The sequence below is a fragment of the Crinia signifera genome, chromosome 3 (genome assembly GCF_055691185.1).
Source record: "Crinia signifera chromosome 3, ASM5569118v1, whole genome shotgun sequence".
NCBI classification, from domain to species: domain Eukaryota; kingdom Metazoa; phylum Chordata; class Amphibia; order Anura; family Myobatrachidae; genus Crinia; species Crinia signifera.
Window position 1 is genome coordinate 170436450 of NC_139219.1, and position 23967 is coordinate 170460416.

General features: G+C 43.2%; 1 protein-coding gene across 1 annotated transcript in view; it reads left to right on the forward strand.

Moving 5' to 3' along the window:
* Positions 1 to 6814: 6814 nt before the first annotated feature.
* SEC63 (SEC63 protein translocation regulator) overlaps positions 6815 to 23967 on the forward strand; it is a 47534-nt gene continuing 30381 nt past the window's right edge. Inside the window, exons 1-8 of the mRNA XM_083176937.1 lie at positions 6815 to 7073; positions 14373 to 14472; positions 16325 to 16439; positions 17379 to 17491; positions 19051 to 19112; positions 19303 to 19361; positions 20710 to 20760; positions 23116 to 23224. Of these exons, the coding sequence (XP_083033063.1) occupies positions 6950 to 7073; positions 14373 to 14472; positions 16325 to 16439; positions 17379 to 17491; positions 19051 to 19112; positions 19303 to 19361; positions 20710 to 20760; positions 23116 to 23224 (733 nt within the window). The 5' untranslated portion in view covers positions 6815 to 6949. The remainder of the gene's footprint in view (positions 7074 to 14372; positions 14473 to 16324; positions 16440 to 17378; positions 17492 to 19050; positions 19113 to 19302; positions 19362 to 20709; positions 20761 to 23115; positions 23225 to 23967) is intronic.

A 23967-nucleotide genomic window follows, 5' to 3' on the forward strand; every position in this document is an offset into this window, starting at 1 on the left:
GCTAGTAATTCTTGTTCACCAATGGGGTAGTTCATCTCGGCTGGCAGAAACTTCCTGGAGAAGAACCCACATGGGTGTAGGTGACCGTCCTCAGACTTCTGTGAAAGTACAGCTCCCACCCCAACAGAAGAGGCATCTACCTCCAGAATAAACGGGCGAGAACAATCAGGCTGTAGAAGAATTGGAGCTGAAGTAAATACACTTTTTAATTGCTGAAATGCAGCCACCGCTTCGGGAGGCCACTTGGCAGGATTGGCTCCTTTGTGAGTCAACGCTGTGATGGGACAAATGATGGAAGAAAAATTTTTGATGAATTTCCTATAATAATTGGAAAAGCCAATGAAGCGTTGAACCGCCTTTAGGGTATGAGGTTGTGGCCAATCAAGAACTGCTTGCACTTTAGAAGGATCCATGCTTAACCCGGTACCTGAAATGATGTAACCAAGAAAAGGAACTGAAGATTTCTCAAATTCGCATTTCTCCAATTTACAGTATAGCTGGTTGGATCGCAATCGCTGTAACACTTCCTTCACGTGCTGACGGTGTTCCGGAATATTCTGAGAAAAAATAAGAATGTCATCGAGATAAACAACCACGGAATAATACAGTAAATCACGGAATAATTCGTTCATGAATTCTTGGAATACTGCTGGAGCATTGCTGAGACCAAACGGCATAACAAGGTACTCGTAGTGACCGTCTCTAATATTAAAAGCTGTCTTCCACTCATCGCCTGCTCGGATACGGATAAGGTTATAGGCTCCTCTGAGATCCAATTTAGTGAAGACTTTAGCCCCTTTGATTCGGTCAAACAACTCAGTCACCAAGGGTAACGGGTACTTATTTTTGACTGTTATGTTATTCAGTCCCCTATAATCAATACAGGGCCTCAGACCTCCATCTTTTTTTTTAACGAAAAAGAATCCGGCTCCTGCTGGAGACGTGGAAGGCCGGATGAAGCCTTTTAATAAGTTCTCTTTAATATACTGGGACATGGCTTCTGTCTCTGGCAAAGAAAGCGGATAGGTTCGGCCCTTTGGAGGCATTTTACCTGGAATAAGGTCGATGGGACAGTCCCAGCACCGATGCGGAGGTAATTTGTCGGCTGAACCTTTACAGAAGACGTCGGAGAAGGCTTGATAGGCTTGAGGAAGAAGATCAGGAGACGTAGGCGAGGTGGACTGGATGCGCACTAATTCGGGAAGACAGGTATGACGGCAGTTCGTACCCCAGGACAGGACCTCCATAGTACTCCAATTGATTTTTGGAGAATGCTGCTGGAGCCAAGGAAACCCCAACACTACAGGATGGTTCGCTTTAGGAATAATGAAAAAAGACAATTCTTCCTGATGCAACGCCCCAACTTGAATCTTGATGGGCAGAGTTCGATGAGTAATGGAGGCTTGAGGAATAAGACTCCCATCTACGGCAGATAAATGGAGTGGCTGCGAAAGTTTCTGAGAGTCCAGGCCATGATAGGACACAAACTGGGCTGAAATAAAATTGGCGGCTGCCCCAGAGTCCAGTAAAGCAGATACTGCGAGTGACCCGTTGGGTAACACCACCTGTATGGACAGCAAAGAGTCGGACTTGATTGGAGAAGTTTCTACTCGTCCTAGGTTGGCCTCTCCGCAACCAACTAGGACCGGGAGTTTAACGGACGACGGGTACATTTGGCTAATAGATGACCAGATTCCCCACAGTACAAGCATAAATTCTGTCGCCGTCTTCTCTGGCGTTCTTCGGGAGTTAGGCGAGTATGATTGATCTGCATAGGCTCATCAGAAGAATTTGGAGGAGGAGTAGGCCCTAGGCGAGGAGAAACGGGAATAGACTTGCCTCGCTCTTGCCGGGATCTCTCTAGTTGACGCTCACGGAAACGGAGGTCCAACCTATTGCAGAGCGATATGACCTCACCCAGCGAGGTAGGAAGATCTCGGGTGGCTAACTCGTCCTTCATGCGTTCAGATAACCCTGCCAAGAAAGTGGAAATTAGCGCCTCCTCATTCCATTTCAGTTCAGATGCCACAGTTTGAAAGTGGATAACATATTGAGAAACGGAGCGGGAGCCTTGACGAATCCGCAGGATTTCTGAAGCAGCAGAAGATACTCGTCCCGGTTCGTCAAAAATTTTTCTGAATTGAGAAATAAAGTCGGAGTACTTGGAGAGCAGAGGATCATTTCTTTCCCAAAGTGGGGAGACCCAGTCCAATGCAGAATCTGATAATAAAGAGACAATGTAAGCCACTTTAACACGATCAGAAGGAAAGTTCATTGGTTGCAGGGAAAAATGTACTTCACATTGATTGATAAACCCCCGGCAGGTACGAGGGGTACCATTATACTTAGAAGGGGTAGACAATCGTAAAGACGGGGAGACAGTCTGTGACGGAGGATTTGATGCTTGCCTTTGAGATATGCCTTGGAGGGCTTGAGTAACTTGCTGCTGGGATTCCTCCAGTGCTCGCAGCCGAGCGACCACATTTTGGAAGAACTCCTGGCTGGCGGACGGATCCATTGGGCCAGTGCTTACGGTCACGCTAGGGGTACCTTGTGGATCTGTCTGAGGCCTGGAGGTTGGGTGTTTGCGGCTTGAAGGAGACTGGAGAATAGCAGGTTTGATATAACTCTTTATTGTAGCACCAACATGAGAAGGCAAGACCATATATGAAACTGTAGATCGGAAAACCCAGTGAAGTACCTGGGCAACAACTGAAAGTCCAGAATGATGGGAGAGATCCCAGAGTCTCTGTTAGCTTACTGGGGAACACAAAGACTGACTGTGGGGGCAGACGGCAATGAGCAGTAGACGCCGGAAGTCAGCGACATCCGATGACTGACAGCAGGTGCAGATGCAGACAGCAGGATGGAGAAGCGTCAGCGGGCACGGAGGGCTGGCAGTAGATGCAGGTGCTGACAGCAGGATAGTGGGCGTCAGCATGCACAGAAGACTGGCAGTAGGTGCGGAGGCAGACAGCAGGATGGTGAGGCGTCAGCAGGCACGGAAGACTGGCAGTAGGTGCGGAGGCAGACAGCAGGATGGTGAGGCGTCCGCAGGCACGGAAGACTGGCAGTAGGTGCGGAGGCAGACAGCTGGATGGTGAGGCGTCCGCAGGCACGGAAGACTGGCAGTAGGTGCAACTTGGACCACAGGCAGACGTGATGATGTGTCAACAGACACGCAGGACTGACGACAGGAGCAGCGGGTCGACAGCAGGAGTGGAGATGTGACAACAGGCACGCAGGGCTGGCAGCAGGTGCAACTGGTCGACAGCAGGAGTGGAGATGTGTCAACAGGCACGCAGGGCTGGCAGCAGGTGCAACTGGTCGACAGCAGGAGTGGAGATGTGTCAACAGACACGCAGGACTGGCAGCAGGTGCAGCTGGTCGACAGCAGGAGTGGAGATGTGTCAACAGACACGCAGGGCTGGCAACGGGTGCAGCTGGTCGACAGCAGGAGTGGAGATGTGTCAACAGACACGCAGGGCTGGCAGCAGGTGCAGCTGGTCGACAGCAGGAGTGGAGATGTGTCAACAGACACGCAGGGCTGGCAACAGGTGCAGCTGGTCGACAGCAGGAGTGGAGATGTGTCAACAGACACGCAGGACTGCAGCATGTGCAGAGGCTTGAGAGACTGTAGCAAACCTGAAAGGGCTGGAGGCAGAGTGCAATTGCAAAGTCCAGGGAACAGGTGTGACGCTGTAAGGGCTGGGAGCAGAATGCAAATGCAGGTATCCAGATATCAGGTGTTGAACTGCAGGTAACGAAGACAGGGATCAGGGATATCACAGGGCAAGGACAGGAGCACAGGCTGAAGCTTCCTCCACAGGGATTGACAACAAAGCACTGGCGCTTGTATGCCCCAGAGGGCTCTGCTTTATCCCCCAGGGCAGATCTTGATTGGAGGAGCTGAACTGGGGTTCTGAACCATTGGCTGGCTACGACAACATGGCGGCGCCCGGACTGGAGACAAACAACTTTGGCTAGCTCTCATGCTGGACGCGTGTGCCGCAGGCCCCAGAAGGATGGTCGCGGCCGGAAGACCTAGACGCCGCGCTCCCCGCCCTGCACCCGGACGGATGGCCCGCAGGCCCCGCCGCCGGAGATGAACAGGTGAGCGGCGCGTCCTAACCGCGGCCGTGACAGCTCCTTCATCTTTAAGTTCATACTGGTATCCAGAGCTCATTCTACAATGAATACCACTTTGTTTCTATACCATTCCCAGGACAGGAAATATCACCTTTAATCTTCCAATTCCCATCCAGCATGCTCAAAACTGCCAGCTAGCTCCAGCTATGGTCATCTTTGAAAAGAGCACAATGCTCCAGAAATCCTATGCCACACTTCTTTTCTGGCTAGTCAGGTGCCTCTGGCTTAAAGCTGGCTCGCTGACCTCATCCCAGCCTTGCTCTTCATGGTGCTGCATTGCTGCCTGCAGCATCAGTAGTTGGGCGTGGCTGTGTTACAAGGGTGACTGCCCTTATTGCCCCCCCCCCCCCCCCACACACACACACCCCAGATCCACCACTTCTAGCATGTCTAAGAATACCTCTTTCACATTGCACAAATAACTGGGGTCTGATTCAGGTTGTTGCCAGGTCGATGTGTGGTGTGAAAGGGCCTTTACGAATTACTTGGGTCCAGCAACCCGGCATTCTGACCTGGGTTAAAAGAAGGGTTGCAGTGTGAACGGGTAACCCAAGTCGAGCGATAGGGAGGAGGCCATGTCAGCTCCAAGCGCTGCCTCCTCCTCAACCCCCTGGTGATGCACTGCAGCTCTGCCCCCTTTCTGATGTCAGTTATCTGGCATATTGCTGGGAACAATCAACGCAAATGCTGGGTTGCTCCTGGGAACGACTTGCTTCCGAATCCTGAGTGTGACCTGGCATTTGCCATGAGAAAGGAGTATAACCAGGGGTGAAAGTGAGGGGGAACGAGGTGGAACTGAGTTCCACCACCTCTAATGGTGAGGTGGAACATTGTAACCTTTACATTTGCCCTGCACAGTAATTCTCACAGAAAATCATTCTAGATTGCAGGGGGATGCCAAAACCCGTACCATTGGCCCTATATCTGCCTAGTGGGGGTAGGGGAGGGGGGTTAATTAGGTGACATAGAGAAATGAGTTCCCCCACCTCTGCATGGCCAATTTAAGCCCTGGGTATAATGGTGCAAGCAGTACTATCTTAATCTTTTATCATGAGCAGTAACAGCCCTCTTCCATATAGTGCAATGACTATATTACTTGGCCTAGATTTTAAGGATGTAAAAAACTAAAATTATGTTTGCACAAACCATGTTTAGTATTGTATAGGCTTTAAAAAATTCAATTTAGAAATGTATATATTAAATGAAAATAAAACAAAAGCACACAACATCTCATTGTTGAAGTTTGAGGTTTTTATTACCAGTTATTTACATAATGCACACATATACCACAGCACCTAACAGAGAACAATCCTTTCCTCGGTGTAGCTTACAATCTATATTCCCTACCACATGCCATGCATTCACACTAGTGTTAATATGCTAAAGCTGCGCTCCACATCACATGAGGTAATGGGTTCGAATATCATGGTTGCAATCTCCATAGGTTCTCAAGGCAGTGTTTCTTGCACACTCTCTCCACAGAGAATAGGAAGCCACTTTTTAAAATGTTCTTTAAATTGGGATTTCATGCCAGCACAACCTCCAACTTCTTGGCTATGGATTCCACAATTTGTCCAGGGGCAACTTTGTTCCTTACTTCCTGCATGACCTGAAGTGCATCTGTCATTGGGGGAGTTGCTTCTTCCACCTTCTTAATTACACATTCTAAGGGGCCCATTTATCAAGCAATATTTGCGGCTAAATCCCCGAAAACGTGTTTAGCCGCAAATACTAAGTATTAAATGTATTAAAGGTGACCGCAGAAGGGATCTCCGATCCCTGCTGCGATCCTCCCTGCAGCGCCGCCGGCTGCATCCCCCATAGGTTTCTATGGGGGATGCGAAGCTGCCCGATGTATCAACATCGGGCAGCCCGGCATCGCAGCCCTGGGCTATCGCCATTCTATTGTGGCGATAGGACGTTGTAGCCTATGGCTACACATCGCACTGCCCGAGCGGCAGTGCGGTCAGCGCATAACATTCAATGGTCAGCAACCATCGAATGATTTCCTCCCTGCATGCAAACTGCGAATGGATGTTTATGTAAAATATCCATTCGCATGCGTGCAGGGAAACTCGCCGTGCGGGGGGCGGAGGACATTAATGCATGCAAACGGCATTGAATCATGAACTGTGAATTTCCTACTTTTGCGAATCAACCAGAATAACCTCCAAAATTCATTGCTCCTGGACTTCCATCTTAATGTATGATTACCATCACCTTGTGTTAATACACCTTTCGTATCGCTTAACCTGGTCAACACAGGTGATGACAATCATAAAGTAAGAGGAAAGTCCAGTAACAGAGCATTGTGTCCCTCCTGGAGAAGGTAATTCTGGGAGGTACGATACTGACCCCGACATAACGTTACACGTTTTGGTCTCTAGCGGGATATGTATCCCGACAGTACACTAATCACTGCCGCACAGCAGAAGTAAGCTGTACACGTGAGAGAGACCTCACCTTCCTACCACCTGTGTGTGTTCACTATTCTATCATGCAATTTAATAATGATCATAGCTAGACAGCAGCGGCAGCAGCAGCAGTGCCGTGTTACTCCGGCAGCCGGCTACTGTCTGTTTCTTTCCAATAAAGTTTATTTGAAAAAATAACACGTCTCCTCTAGCCACTGTCGCGAGGCTTTGTTGGGGGATGGCGTCACGTGTGGGCGTGTCAATGAGGAGGAGGTGGGCGGGGCCTTCGCCGGGTAACGGCCGTCGGTCGGTCAGTGGCCTTGTCTCAGGCACCGTGAGGGTCCCGGTTCCCGGCAGAAATCCCGGCGGAGAGAGGAAGGGGAGCCATGGCCGGGCAACAGTTTCAGTATGATGACAGCGGCAACACGTTCCTCTACTTCCTGACTTCATTCGTGGGGCTAATCGTCATCCCGGCCACATATTACCTGTGGCCCCGAGACCAGAACTCGGGTGAGTGCCCGACAGGGGCGCTATTCGGCTGTGTAGCGGGGTACGGCAGTGCCGGGTATCGTGGTGTGTAGCCGCACAGCTGTGTGGGGGTTACTCAGGCCGCGCCGGTTCCTTCTCTAATATCCTGTTACCCCATGTGTAGGTCGCTTCCTGCTGTCAGCCTATGGGAAGGGCTGCAAGCCGCTGCCCCAGCTCCCCACCACCTACACGTCTTCCTATTCATGCATATGGTCATAGTACACAGGGGTCACACTGATGTGTTATCTTCCACTCCTTGCTCACACTACATCTAATGCATACAACGTATATATTTTCCCAGTGACGCCTTGTTTCCTATAATGTGTAATTGTATAACATTCTACCTAGTAAATCTGAGATCAGTTCTCGCCAGCAGTGCATCACTAGTACACAATGTGATCCATGTATCTCTAGATCAGTGGAAATGGTGAAGAAACACTTGCTAGTGTGTAGACCTGAACCTAATATGACAAGAATATAGCAACACAATTATTATGCAGACAATATATATACATTTTATTTATCTTAAACAGTTGCTTACTAATGTTTTAACAAGTTTACATTCATACAGCACACCTGTGTTTGCTTTGTGTTCTCAGCAGCTGTGTGATGTTTGGGATCACGTTCAGAACATAGGACCCCCTGGGTTAGCATAACTAATCTGCTTCAGAACATCATTAAAGTTATACCAGAATTTCATATTGGTATAAGTGCTGTGTGTTCTTCTTCACAGCCCTACAGATGGTTCAACATTGGATTTGTACGCAATGTTAGATTTTTGGATTTTCTTTCCTTTATACTACTACAGATGGAGCCCCTCTCTTTCTTTCATCACCGGCGCTCGCCAGAACCTCCCCGCTGGTGAGTGCTAATGGAGAAGGGACTCCATTAGACTGGGTGGCACGAGCGTCCCAGTCAGTCGGTCGGTGGCTGGCGGCGGGACCCTGCCTGTCTCCGCTTCAGGGAGACGGCAAGTTTTGGGGACCGGCAGCAGGAACCGAGCAGTGTCAAAGGCACTGACTGTTCTGACACTTGCAGCTATCGATTTTGACAGTGCAGATGTCAATGGTCATTCACAGCTATTGTAGTATCTGCTGGGCTGCAAGCGAGATTTTAGGCATACTCACTGGAGCCATCTGGGAGTAGAGACACCGGATAATCATTAGGCTGATGCGCTGCGGGGGTCTAGCAGGGATCACCGGAGGGGGTGGATGGGGGTTGCCTCTTGGCCCGTTTGGGGTCCTGAGAACCCAGTTTAAGAAGAATCACTGTAGATGCTAGTGGGAAAAGTGTATGTGGCCTCTGTATGAAAGTGTTTTTATCAGCCTTTGTGTAGCTACCCATGATCTGGTAGGTTTAAATGAGACCTAGAAGACGATAATAACTGGAAAGATGAGCTTAGGGGCCCATATGCTATGGATCACGTATACAGTGCAATCTGGCCGTGATCTTACTGGCCAGGATCGCATTGCAGTATGTGATGCTATTGTGGTATGCAGGGACCAGGGGCTTCAAAAGGAGCCCGTCCCTGCAATCTTCTATGCCGGATGCCCGGGGGATCTGCACATGTGCAGTTAGCGCTGATCCCCGCTGACAGCCCTACCCTGCTGGCGATGCGGTAAGTGGGCTACAATAGGCTACCACCATCTCAGAATGCCGGTAGTTGTGAGATCTGATGCGATGCTGCACAAAATTGATACATCGGGCAGCATCGCTTCCCTCGTAGTAACCTATTTGGGGGTGTGACTACAAAAAAATCATGTTACACGGATGTATCAATTATCTCATACAGACACAGAGCTTGTGATGAAGCTCTGTCCCTGTGATGGGCCTGCCATGGGTCTCCACAGCATTATTGGGGTACTTTTCATGAAAAATACCCCAATGCCGTGCATGTGTTGACATAAACATTGCCAGCACTCCCCTTATACCCCTTTCAGACCACACTCTGGACCTGGGTTACTGCCGTGTTCTTGTATCTCCAAGCGCCACTGTGAAAATTCCCGGGTCCAGCAACCCTGCATTTGAACCCTGGTCTTGACCAGGGTTGAACATGGCTCTAACCCTGGTTGGCATGCAGTCTGAAAGCTCCCTTCCCAGGATATTCAACACTGCAATTATGAAAACACCCTTTTACATATTATTTTAGAGAAAATTGTTAGTAAACAGTAACAGCAGTGGCAACAGAAATGAATGTTGAACTGTTTGGTGTGAGCAGCTAGCTGACAGTGTTCCAGCATGCTACTTGTAAAAATCAGAATGATTTTACTGATTTATCTTAAAAAAACAAAACTGTTTGGATCTTAGGACTCTATCTATTGCCATTAAAACAAACCTTTTTTTGTATGTCATTATCTGTGAGCTCAAGTCAGTGTTTACTGAATTAATAAAAAAATTAGTTAATTATGAGCTACTGTATCAAGTTATCCAAAATCTAATGCAGCTGTACCCACTGCTTAAACCTCATTGATCACTTTAGTTATCAAGCCGATAATAATCCAACAGATTTGCTTTGGTTCAGATCGCTTCAGCGAACCAGCATAATTGCCGGTTTGCTGACATCATGCGGGGGTGTGGCAGAGCGGTGGAGCATCATCTGGGGAGGAGGCAGCGCTTAGAGCTGGTGCTGCTCCAAGCACTGCCTTCTATATTAGTGTGAATGGGAAATGGTTCACTCGATTAATCACACCGTAAGCAACATGGCAACGAACCGGTAAGAACCCTTCTATTTTACTGGTTCATATTGCCGTCTTGCTACCGGTTTGCTGGCCCCGGTAACCCATTTAACATCACACCAGTTCACTCTTTCTGTCAAAATCCTTCTTAGATGGACAAAACAATGTGCACTGCAGGTGGGGTAGATGTTACTTGTGCAGAGAAAATTAGATTCGGGTTGGGTTTTACTTCAAAGTGAGATCTATATTGCAGTGTAAAAATAAATCAGCCAGTATTTACCCTGCACAGAAACAAAATAACTCACCCAAATCTAATTCTCTCTCTGCACATTTTACATCTGCCCCCCTGCAGTGCACATGATTTTGTCCATCTAAGAAGGATTTTGTCAGAAAGAGTGAACTAGAATAAGGCCCTTAGTACCTATAGTTCCAGTTCTCTTTGAAGTATACCTTCCTATTGGCACTTAAGGCATGTAAAGCCCAGTACACATCATGCAATCAAGGCAGAAGATATGCACAGTAACGACATTAATAACAATATCATGCATATTGCGTACGAGCGATAACCACATCGGCTCATCCGGGTTGTTGTGCCCTTTTCTTGTCTGTACATGCAGTCAAATTTTGCATTTGTTGTTTATGTCTAGGAGCATATAGGTCATTGTGTATAAATGACTAAGGTACATTTTTCATAACACAAGATGGCCAGTTACAATTTATCTTAATCTTTATTGTTTGAAATCATTGTCTATATCACATGTTCTCAAGGTCAGTCCTCAGGACCCCACACAGTGCATGATTTGCAGGTCTCCTCAAAGAATCAAGTGAAATGATTAGCTCCACCTGTGGATCTTTTAAAATGTTTCAGTCAATAATGACTACACCTGTTGGGTGACCTGGAAAACATGACCGGCGTTAAGTCCTGAGGACCGAGTTTAAAAAGCACTGCTTTATATTGTTCACTTGTAGCTCCAGGCAGTTCAAAGGAAATCATTAATGATATCGCTGACTGCCTTTACCACATAGTGTGTACGCGGCTTTAAACAATGTGTGAGGAAATGGACAATTGGCTTTCTCGCATTGAGTTTAAGTGAGACCCTCTCTCCAATAAGGTTTTGTCTTTGGAAGCATGTTCCACTCTAGGGTAAAATACATATCAAAAGCTATTATTTTTGGGTACACTTCTCACAGGTTGTGAAACTAAAGCTGGTCATACACTGCAGCAGTGTATGGCCATCCGATCCCCCACGAGCAGACCTTCCCAGGCGGCAGGATCACATGCGATCAGTGGCATGAGGTTCTTTCACATGCGACCCCTGTTTCCTGCCGCCGCCAGGAGGGGATCGCAGACTCAGGTCTGAAGGTATGTCCTACACACAAGACCTACACACTTGCCAAATGGCAGCACAATATATAATCTAAATTTCCAGTTTTGTGTATTTTAAGGGTGTTTCTTGATTTTGGATATTTGCAGTTATATTCTGGTGGGAAATAGTCTAAATCATATACTTCCTTGTTTCAAAGTGCTCTGATAGTAGATCCCTAGATAGGATAGTTAGGGCTGCTGAAAAGGTCATTGGCCAACCTTTGCCTAGGATGGCAGACATTTTTTTTAAGAAGGGGGAAAGTGAAGGCTAAAATAATCATTTTAGACCCTAGTCATCCCTGCTATTCTCTTTTCTCCCTGTTGCCCTCTGGGAAACGTTACAGGTGCTTGAGTTGCCGTACTTGCCGGTTGTGGAACAGTTTTTTCCCATCTGTTATTTTGTGTTTGAATTGTGATATATGAATGTTGAATATGAGTATTTTCTTCTTCTCTTCTTTTCTTCCTTGTGAATTTCACTTTACATTTTTTAAAGTTGTAGTGACAATAAATTATTATTATATTCCATTCTAAACCAGATAATGTAGTAAATACATTTTTTTTTTTTTTTTTTTTTTGTATTTCACGGTTTGGATATTCATAAATACCTACTTATTTTACCGAAACATGGACATTGTAATGTACTAATACACATTGTAAAATAATTTGTTTATTCCTATACCGGTGTTCCCATTTAGCTGAGTAAATACAGAACTAAAAGTAAACAATAAATTATTTCCTCCTCTACATCAGTAACAGCTGTAGTCACCCCACACATTCTGCGCAGCAAAAGAATCTTAAGATAAGGTCAGAATGCAATCCTTTTTTTTTCTGCCGGTAGCTATCAGTGTTGGGTGCCTGACATAGCAATTCAGTTGTGGTTCCAATTGGAGGGCAAACTGCTCATTGTACCTGCCTGTCTTCTGCCGCCTACCAGAGGTGGTGAGCTGAAATGAGCAAAAAGTGGTCCAGTTGGGAACCCATATGGCACTTTTCACATTATGCCAAGCACTTTGTTTGCTTTCAGTTATTTTACACAGCTTGACCTGGGCTGTCTGGGCACAATCGGCAAATTTGAATATCATCCTTCCGATCTCCCATCACTTTAGGTGGGAGATCTGATATACTGAAATAAACTATTTACTTCCACCCAAAGAGCTTGAATTATGCTGTACAGCTCTTACATTGACGTGCTATGTAATGTATCGGTATGTGGACCTGCACGGCGGGGTAGTGATTAGCATTACCTACTCACAGCACTGAGGTCAAGATCATGGCCCTAACTGTAAAGCGTTTGTATATTCTCCCAGTGCTTATTTAGGTGGCATAGAGAAATGAGTACCCCCACCCCCATGACCACTTTATGCCCTGTGCGTGACCATTGGGCGTTGTAACTTAAAGATTACTCCTGAATGTCTGGTTAAATCATGCAGATGTGGCCAGTAGCACCCAAGGATATAACCAATTACTTTGGCATACCGAGATGTCTGTTGGACACCCCGGCACTTCCTGTCGCTGCATCCAAATACCTGCAGCATGACACTGCAAGCAACATTTCTGGTCTGCACATGCATAGTGTGGTTTCTATGCATATGCAGATCTAAAGATATCAAATATTGGGCTTACGTGTAACTCTGAATTAGACCCTGTGTATCTTAACACTATGCACTTTTCTGTTATCTGGAAAACCACTATTATATGTTATGAATTGCATATGTACTGTTTATTAGATGTTATTGCTATATTTTTTATGCCTTGGCAAGATAAAGATCTTTAATCTTGTTATGCTTGTGTGCCTGGCAGAGGAAGCCACCCGAAATTGTAGAACATACTTAGTGGGTGTGTGATATATTAGGTTGGCATGTACATGGTTGACACTTGCAAAATGTTGACACACAAGGGTTGACGTGAGTGTTTCACTTCTTTTTGGTGTTCATGTCAACACCTGAACCCTAATTCGTTTCCTCCTTCACGCTCGATACTTCAGTCCAAGGGGATGATAAATTATGAATAAGAAGAGAAATATCCCCAAAAAACCCGTGGAGGCCATATTGTGTAGACCTGCTGACCTGTCCATCAGACATATGGATATTGAGGACAACACATGCTCCAGTTTTTACTGCTTTCATGTAATAGTAAAATAATTGCCATTTTCCATTTACTGACTCCAAATTTTATGCTTTTTGCAGAAAAAAATTCTGCCATTTCTGTGTTTTTTGAAGAGTTTCTTGGTGGTGTAAAGTTGAACCTGTTTTGTATGTAAATGTGTCACTAGAAAGATCATTTAGTAGTCTGGCACATCTAAAAATTGCCGACAGATGTTCCTGCTCCAGTTGTTCTGTGCATTTAGGGAGGCATCTCGTATAATTGCTACGATAATTATAACCATTGCAAAGAGCTTTACGTGAAGTTTCTTTAAAGATGTTTTAACAGAATGTTATGTGAACTGAAGCCACAGTGAACTTTGCACATCCTTATAACTTTATTACAAGATAATGTTGGATATTCAATTCAATATTACATACAATTTTTAAAGAGAATACCATATATACTCGAGTATAAGCCTACTTTTACAGAACATTTTTTATGCTGAAAAAGCCCCCCTCGGCTTATACTCGAGTGAGGGTTCCACTTGAGTCAATACATTTCCCAGTTTTTGTTGTAAAATTAGCTCCCTCAGCTTATATTTGGGTCGACTTATACTCGAGTATATACAGTAAATGTTCTAGTTTAGGGTTGTCAAAATATCATGAATTTTTTAACTTTTGTTAAAAAAACAACAAAAAAACGAATAAATCTGGCTTTATGCACCTAAAGATTCTTTCCAACTATCAAACTGGTAATGTATGTGAGCCGATGACAATCAACTATATTTGCTATCAAACACTCTCTGGCTTCCACACAGTTGGGTGGTTGGAAAGTCTTTCGGTGTGTGCCCAGCCTTATACTCTTTGTTGAGATCTGCATTATTGGTATACTGTAAAAATTAAAAATTGCTCAGTAGTTTGACTAAATTGACTTGTATTCTTAAAGGCCTTGTACAATTGGGTATCTAAAAAATGTTAATGTTGCATCAACATTGAAATTGATGTCAAGCAAACACGTGCGTACAGGTTCTTTCACTTACATTATTTTTTGGACTTGTTTTCACTAGTCTTCGACGCACATTAAATGAGTATTGGCTCTTTATTTTGAATTTCTTTCTGATGTGTTCTTTTTTTCTTTTATTCTCTTTATATTTAGAACACGTTCGACTGAAAAATATACGCCATGTATACAGAAGCTGTTTATGGTATCAGTTGAGGTCTATAAAACCACAACAAAATATAATTCCAACGTTAAAGTAAGTGATGTGTTTTTTTATTTATGTGCACTTTTTATTAATAGCAATGTATTAGTGTTTTTTATCTTAATGTTTAGGATCTATAAGCATTCTAGATCATGGTGCTCTTTAACAGCCTTCCACATTCAAATGGCAGACCAGTTATGTTCCTGTACAGGGAAACACAACTGCCTCCCTAAGGCAGGCATGCCCAAACTATGGCCCTCCAGCTGTTGGGAAACTACACATCCCAGCATGCCTTGCCATATTTTTAGCATTCCCTAATAGCAAAATTGTGGCAAAGCATGCTGGGATGTGTAGTTTCACAACAGCAGGAGGGCCATAGTTTGGACATGCCTGCCCGAAGGTGTTCAGGCTAAATATACCCTGCACACTGCGCTGACCGTGCATCTGCAGTGTTCTTAATGACAACAATTCAGTGTTTCACAGGATGTTCCTAGCCCTCCTATCTCTTTCCCTCCTCTTCATATAATATGCATGATTTTGCCTTGTGCCTTAATAATAGAAGTGGCCCGTTTAATCCTTTCCCAGTACCATGGAAGCTGAACTTAGTCTTTAAATGTAACTTTCACCTATATGATGATGTAGACCAGATCTTGTAAAACTACATGTCCCAGAATGCCTTGCCACAGTTTAAGCATTCTTTAGTAGCAAAATTTTATGGCAGGGCATGCTGGAGATCCACAGGTTGGCCATGCCTGATGTAGACATTACTGTTACTAATTAAAAAATAATAAATATGCAAACAGTTTGCAAAGCAATAATTAAAGTGAATAATAGAAATATTGTCACTTCTGTCATATTCTGATGGAATATTCTATATTGTGTCACGTGCTTTGCAGCTTGAACAAGTGCAATCAAATAATAGTGCAAAAGAGAAATAATCACTTTTGGCATGGGATAGCAAAAAATATACTATTTAGGAACAGGAACTTCATTTTGCTTACAGGTTAAAATATGTATCCACTGCAAAAATAAGGGTTGTATTTTAGGAGGCCAGAAATCTATGTTGGATGTTTTAGTGTTTACCGGTCTGTCAGGATTAGCAGGTAGTTCTTAAAAATGTATTTCATAATTATTTTTTATTAATGCTGGTGCACCAATCCCTTTTAAATGTTGTAGTTACTTATTTATAAAACAGCATAAAATCCGTATGCAAAGACACATAAGGCCGTATTCCGTTGATATACTGTATCGCGTCCCATCTAAAGCGAGTGGAATTTATGGGGCAATATTTAAATGCCAATTTTATTCACGCATATAGAACTCATAATGGTTGGGTTTAGCTGTAAACAGCGGCTAAACCCAACTAAACTAATGGGCGCAATGTGAAATGTCCCATTTGCCCCTGAAACAGGTGAATACTGCCAGCGGGCATGTATGGAAGCAGGGACAGGCGGCAAGAATTGAATACGGTACATAGGGGCAGATGTTTTAAGCCTAATGAAGAGCTAATGTAAAAGATAACGCTCTAGCAAGCAAGCTCCCAACTGATCTTTTTCAAATTCAGCCTGTAACTTGAGAGTTAAGAGTTGATTGGCTGGAGTTGTATCACCTTCCACTTCCAGGCTTAATAAATCTGCCCCATAGTACTTCATGTTATTTGGGCTTCCTAAGTTGTGATATTTCCCACAACTGCATTTCTTGTATTCTGGTATCAGTTATTGTATCTGAGTAATAATAGTTGTGCTATAATGGTTACTTTCTGTTTCACACCTTTCATTCCGAATTGGATGTTACCTATGTATTAATATGTTTAGTTGGCAGTAGCGGTGTATGAGCATTGAGAGTTACTGGTCTTCTGCATTGTTTCAGATTGTTATTTATGTTTTCCCTATGTATATTTGAACAGGAAAATAATATTGCTGATTGGATGGGCATTATTCCTTTTTCTTGCCTACAAAGTTTCCAAAACAGATAAAGAATATCAAGAATACAACCCATATGAAGTGCTAGGCTTGGATCCGGTAAGTAACTAAATTCATTGATTAATTTGTAAATGTTCTGTACGTTAGAGGTCCACTAAACCTTGAAATTTAATTGTTCAGTTTTGGCCATTAAAAGTAAAGTAATGTTGTCAGGGCTATCGTGACATTGCACTTGAGTTCTTTATAATCTCCACACATTGCAAAGTTATGAAGCACATCATACATAAAAAGTAAGGAACGTAAAAAGAATCTAGGTTGAATGGAGGCAGAATAAGAAGGGAAATCTTCAGACCATTGGGAAGTTAGGAATACAATACATTTACTAATTTCCAACGTTTCTCCATCCCACCCAACAGCCCCAAACAGGCGTATCCAATTCCCGTTACTCAATGGGTCAGTAATGTAAAGGCGATGTTGGCGGGATCCTGATGGTTAGAGTACCGTCGGATCTCCGAGGTAAGTAAAGGTGTTAGGAGGGAGGTTAGGTTCTGGAATGGGTGGGTTTAGATTATGGGTAGGGTAAAAAAAATACTTGCTGCAATCTATTGGGAGTTTGCTGTTAGGATCCCACTGTCTGTATTCAGACTGTTGGGATCCTAATTGGTGCGATTACGTACCCAGTCCAGTGACAGAAAAGAATACATTTGACATTCTCGCAAGGGTGGTTTTGTATAAAAGTGAGTTCCTCAGTCTTAATAAACCCACATCGTAGAAAGTTACAGGTCCTCTTCAAATGGCATAAGGAAGATGGTCCCCATGGAATTCCAAACTTTAGACTGCTTCCAATTTGGGCTACCTGCAGCTTGATCACAGATCTGCAACAGCTGGGGGAACAGAATGCACAATGTAACCTTTTAACAATTGAGTTTGCCTGTTAATATATATTTATTTATTGGCTAATATCACAGTAGGCTACTGTCAATATTTTTCTTTGCTGGCAGAATTTATGGTTTTTCTTTTTGTTGGTTTGTTTTTTAGGGTGCAACTGTCTCAGAAATTAAGAAACAATACCGCCTGCTTTCTCTGAAATTCCATCCAGATAAAGGAGGAGATGAAGTCATGTTTATGCGGATAGCGAAGGCTTATGCAGCGTAAGCATTTCATACCACTTTTAGGTTTTATGGAGCCCCGGTCAGTCATAAATGCTCTTATCTTATTAGTATCATTTGCATAATTATAATGGCTTTTATTTGTGTTTCTAATATATTTTTGGTTATACAAGATTCTGTGCAGTTATCTATAAGTTTTTTTTTTTTTTTTTTATATAATTATTGAAAACAGCACCTTCATTTATTTGGATTGTAAATTACAATCTCTTACTATACATACCTTTTTTTGACCTATTCTATATTTACTTAATGCTAATAGCTATACAGCTCAGTGTTGATACCGAGCTATGCTTGCTGACAATACTAGCCCCATTGTAATCCATGCTTTCTAGAAAATGGCTTGCATGTCTTAACACCTTGTAATTGTCAGCTGGTTTTTATTTATCAAGTGCACTGCAAGTAAGAAACCTTGACCTAGGTACCCTGAATTGTAGCAGAAATAAGTGGGTAGACGTACATATAAATACTTATAAAGTTTTTTGTTTTTTTTGGTACTTTTTTTGGTGTAGTTTCACGGCGGCACTGCCCGCGGACCGCATAGTATGCAAATTGCATGCAATTTGCATCCTCCCGACCTGATTTTATAAAGTGTAGCGAGGGCAGCGGAATACACGTCAAATAATCGGGGTCCCCTCACGGAGCTCGTTTTCGCTGGGCTTGCTGCGGTCGCCACACTTTATAAAATCAACTCCATGCCGACGTGGATAGTGGGGGGGTATGAACAGGTCGGGAGAACGCGTACTACGTCCCCTTGCGGGGCTAGCTGCGCTCGCCATGCTTTGGACTGATGTGGATAGTGGGGGTGTGCTAAATCGCATCACATGCAAATCGCATGCAATTTGCATATGATGCGATCTGCGGGCAGTGCAGCTGTGAAACTACACAAGTAGCTTTTTTTTTTTTTTAGGCACAACAATTAATGTCAGTGGGGGTGTAGAATCGCTGGGTGTACATGGATGTTATGTACGCCCAGCTATTATGTATGCAAATGTCACAATTACTGGATGTCGGTACTTTCAGCTCAAAAAAGAAGTCACCTGTTTTGTGTGTGTGTGTGTGTGTGCTTGATTTGTAACCTGATTTGTTAGGAGGCAAGTAATCTATAATTGTTTATATTCTGTCTTCAATATGTGCTATTCATTCATAAAATTCAACATAAAAAAAAAACTTATAACAAGAAGATATAACCTGTGTGATGTAACCAGTAAATAATAAACCGTACCATATACATAAGCACTCTTATTCTTGGTCTGCATGTTAACAGTTTAATTAATTGTTAATAATGCATTTGACATATAGGGCCGTATCCAATTGCTTAATTAAGTCTGATCTGCCATCCCTGGGGGGGGGGGGTTTGTTTAGCGAGCTGAAATTATGTTAGCATGCTAGTTGCGGGACCTGGATACCATTGAATACCACCTGCTGGTGTACATTGGTGTGGGGATGGGCAGCAACAATTGCATATACGGCCCATAGCATCTTGAATCTGGTATACTCTGTCTCTCTGAATTATGATTCACTGTATTTTTGCTCATTTTTAGCTTAACAGATGAGCAATCCAGAAAGAATTGGGAAGAATTTGGTAACCCTGATGGACCACAGGGTAAGCAGCTATACTACTTTTATAGTCTAAGCATAAAGTATAATTCTGTCACACTTCCTTTTTAAATTACTATCTTAACCTATTAATCTATCTTTAGTTTTTTAGTTTTGAATATTGCTAGTTGAATAAATAAATGTTTCCATACATATTGTGTTCTCATTTCATTTCCTTTTTTTTTTTTTTTTTAAAGCTACAAATTTTGGCATTGCCCTGCCGGCATGGATTGTGGACCAGAAAAATTCTGTGCTGGTGAGTTAGTAAAACTGATTTTATCTCTTTAGATTTAACTAGCTGTACCCGGCCACGCGTTGCTGAGGCTCAGTCTGGTTAAATGGAAAAGAAAGAAAAGCGTGCATGTTTGTAATATGTTTATTTTACGATGCTTGTGGATATACAATATATTTGTTGTTCCATTGTATACAGAGTGTCTGGTTTGCAGACTCTAGAACAGGCATTCCCAACCACGGTCCTCAAGGCACACCAACAGTGCAGGTTTTGTAGATATCCAGGCTTGCGCACAGGTGACTTAATTAGTATCTGAGGGATTCTGATTAAACCACCTGGGCTGAAGCCTGGATATCACTCAAGGTGCCCATACATGTACCAATTACCCGGTACTTTTTGTGCTAAAATAGCATCGTTGTGCATATGTTGTGCATGGGATGCGATGCTATTTTAGCACAAAAAGTACCGGGTAATTGGTACGTGTATGGGCACCTTAAAACCTGCACTGTTGGTGTGCCTTGAGGACCATGGTTGGGAATGCCTGCTCTAAAACATGCAACGTATAATTGTCCATGGTCGGGATGCGCTAAACCGAAAATCCATTAAAAACTCTGTTACCAGGGTTTTTCCCGCATTTTCATATGCAGGAAAACCCGCACACCAGGTTTTTGCTTCGTAGAAGCCTATGGGCTTCTTACCGCGATACCCCTCACTTCTTTCCGGGCAGCACAATGCTGTGCTGGCCATACCAGTGGCCACCTCCTCCCTAGCTCCTACATCCCCCTTCCGGGTGCAGGGAGGGGGAGGCGGAGCCATGCCCTACAGCCAGCAGCCGCGTAAGGGAGGGATGGGGAGCCGCTGAGGACCCGCTGCACCTCGCTGGCCACAACACAAAGGACAGCTCTTAACGCAAGAGCTGTCCTATTGTGATAATTATTGCATATGTATGTGCTTATGCGATAATTATGTGTGCGGTAGCCGTTGATGTGCTTGTTGCACATTTGCAGCTGTGAAATAAATGCATTGTCCATTTTCTAGATGTACTGTTAAGTGAACAACAGCTGGACATGTATGGAAAATTGCTGCTCATGTATCTTCCAGTCTGATGATGTGCAACTTCATTTATATAATAGTATGAATATACGCGTATATGAATGCAATGTTGTGTTCAAATTTCAAAGCAATCAGTGAAGAACTTTCGGAGATTTAATATTTTGAACAAATGAACATTTACATTTTTATTTCTATAGATTAGTTTGTTTTCTTGCAATAGTTTTGAAATCGGGTTTCCGGTCATTAAATGAACTGTAATCTCATAGATTAATACATATGTTTGTGTTACAAGTGACATATCTGTATGCCTTTGTTCTAGGTCTTGTTTGTGTATGGGCTCGCCTTTATGGTTATCCTTCCAGTTGTTGTGGTAAGTGCTACATTGGTATCCTTGCATTGTCAATCCTATGCAATTTCATGTATATAATAGTAAAATTACACAAACAGCTGATAAAAAATACCCCTTCATGTTCAGAACCATATTAACCATAGTGTAATATAATAAATTTTTATGTGTGTGTGTGTGTTGAATGGACTAGATCACGTTCCTGGTAAGGCGTCTTGCATTTAAAGTGTAATATAATGCAATAAAATTAGTTTTCTAGTTGAAATTTCTAGATTTCAGTGCCTTTGGGGGGGAGTCTTTATCAATTATTGTCTAGACATCATTTAAAGATCCTCTTAACAGCAAACATTTTCTAGTACAAGTGTCATAAATGTTACTTCTGTATAGGCTGATACTAGTAGCTCCTTTACCTGCTCTACCAAACTTTTTGTTTTTCTGTAGAATATTGGAAAATTCCTGTTATGTTACGGGTCACTTTAGTCTGCCGCTGTCCAGTTTCTATCTGCTGTATTACACACCATTCCTAGCACAGGCTGGGTCTGTCCTGGCTACAATGGGAGCTGGTGGCCACATGCTCAGTTTTCCATTGTGTTGATGCTGGAAACCATTGCTTTGAGTTCTTAACTTGGAGGTGGGGGGGGGGGGGGGGGGGGGTAAAATCCTTGGTTTGGAAATGCAGTGTGGTCACCACAATATACGGGATGTCTCTCTGTTAGTGATGGGTGTTCTAGCTAGATGGACAGATTGAACTGAGCAGTCACCATTTCAGTAAGGGAATGGTAATGCTGTACAATGCACATGATGGCCAAGTGTGTTCTGATAGAAGGCTTCAGGGAATTATCACTGCTCATCCTTCTCCTGCTTCCATGGCTCATCAATAATATAGACAAGCCTTCCCCAGGAGTGCCTCTTACCCCTGCCTCCTCGTATGCACCTATCCTCTCCCCTACCCATATGTACAATTGATATTACCACATTTGCCTCAAACTGCTGTACATTTCATGCCTAATACACATATCACTTTGAAATTTCCATAATTACGGAGATTCGAGAAAATGCCCATCCTATACCATTAAAAGCCTCTGTTAGCAGAACCCGTGTTTTTAATTTGGTATAATTTTCCCACCTGCTGTACCCCTTATACAATTTTAAACGATAAAATTCCTCATAAAAATAACCCCTATGAGGTCCGCTTACCCCTCTAGATGACTTTTCTATCATTTCTGCAACAATAGTAGCTGTCAGTATTTCAATGGGTGAGGTCCCTCAAGGCACGTGGGTGCATGTTTCAGCCTGCACATTCATTCTGCAGGTTCTTTCTTGCCGAGCCTACACTAGGCTCAGTCAGTCCTTTGCTATATTATTTGGCATGGAGGTGTTCTTTAGTTGTATCAGAAGGTAAACCATTATACTTGAATTTATTTTTTTATTTTTTGTAAACAAGTACACAAGAACCGGGAATGGCATTTCGAGTAAGGTTTTCAAAACTTTATTACTAGATATCCAGTGCCAGCCACTGTATTTATTTTTTTTTTTTTTTTTTATTGTGACCTGTTTTCATAGCAGTTTCGCTGCTTGCATTCCAGCTGACACAGTCCCTGATCAGCATCACTAATTCATAGTAGTTGGCTCTCAATACAACAGAGGCATGACCGTAGTGACAGAATATTTGATGCACCTGTCTAAAAAAGCTGATAATATTGCAGAGCATAGATATCACAGATACAACATGCTTAGAGCTGGATGCAAAGTTGAATGAAAGTCATTTATGGACCTTATGTGTGTTTCTGCTCTGGAGCCATATTTACGGGTAATGCATTTCCGTTCCCAAGTGAATTCCATTTGTGCTCTGTAGTGTGTATTGGGTGTTCTCATATATCTCGAGTGCAATTGCAGGCAATACAGAATTGTGTATGCATGTAATTATTCCTGATTTTAGACTAGTATTTAGCACCTAGTATGGTGCTGGTGCAAGTGTGCCCTGATAATTATCATGGCATACATTTGCAATTACCTCCATGCACCCAATGCAGTAGTGTTCGTGGTAGACTTCTCTTCAACTGCACACAGGCCCATGTTGTACTTCTAGCTTGTGCAGGGCCAAAACATAGAATGCACTTACCACTGCCATAGTCATAATTAGCTGTTATATAGATGCTTTCTAATAAATGTGCAATGTGTTTTGCATGTTCCAGTTTTGGCAAACTTGACTTCATGGTGGTTTTGTTGTGATTCTATAATTAACAGCGTTTTTTCTACAGGTCTGATTTTTATAGTAACACAAGATGGAAAAATTCTATAAATACAAAACACTTGAAATGGGCATCTAGCATCTGTTAACGTCTCAAACCTTATTGATTATAACAATTGTTGTTCTAGGGTTCTTGGTGGTATAAATCAATCCGTTACAGTGGAGATCAGATCCTTATCCGCACTACGCAGATCTACACGTATTTTGTATACAAGACCCGCACCATGGATATGAAACGTGAGTGTTTGGTATTATATTGCATTAAATGTAAATTATTTTTCATTTCAGTGTATCTGGCCGTGCCACCTGTCCCATGCTAATGCTGCAGGAAGCAGCTTGTATAAACAAGCCCTTCATCAGTCTTCTGCGTAATAATCAGGTTATATGGGGGGAGGGGATGCTCAGGGTAGCCCGTGTTTTTTCACACTGTCCACGTCGTTTAATCTGTCAGCAGATGTAGAAACTGGCCTCGGCAGGCCTAAAATATGGGATGACGTCCCCGCTTTTGAGAACATTACTCGAGGGCATAATTTTCACACCCCTGCATTTCCACTGCACTTCAATCATGCTGTGGCATGTTATCTTGCAGAACAAGATATGCACATGTGCAGTATGTCTGTTCAGGTTTGAGTACATCTCTGAATTAGACCCTCCTTTTTTTTATCTGGGTATACACCCAGATAAAAAAAAGATCTGACTGCCAGATCAGTTGTAACTAACATCCCAGCTGCACAGGCATTTAAATTTGCCCACCTAGTTGCGAGTGTAACAGTGGTTGGTGGGTGGCCCGTACACACAGTACACTCCAATATTGAGTGCTTTAAGCTTCCTACCAGCCCTCTTAGAATTTTTTTTATGATGAAAATGCTTAGTTTATCTGTAAAGATTTAATGCTGAGACATTTGCTGGACGGCTCCAACCTTACTCCTGGTTTCATTGTATAATTACCTGGTATCTTAAATGAGCACTGTAATGCAGTA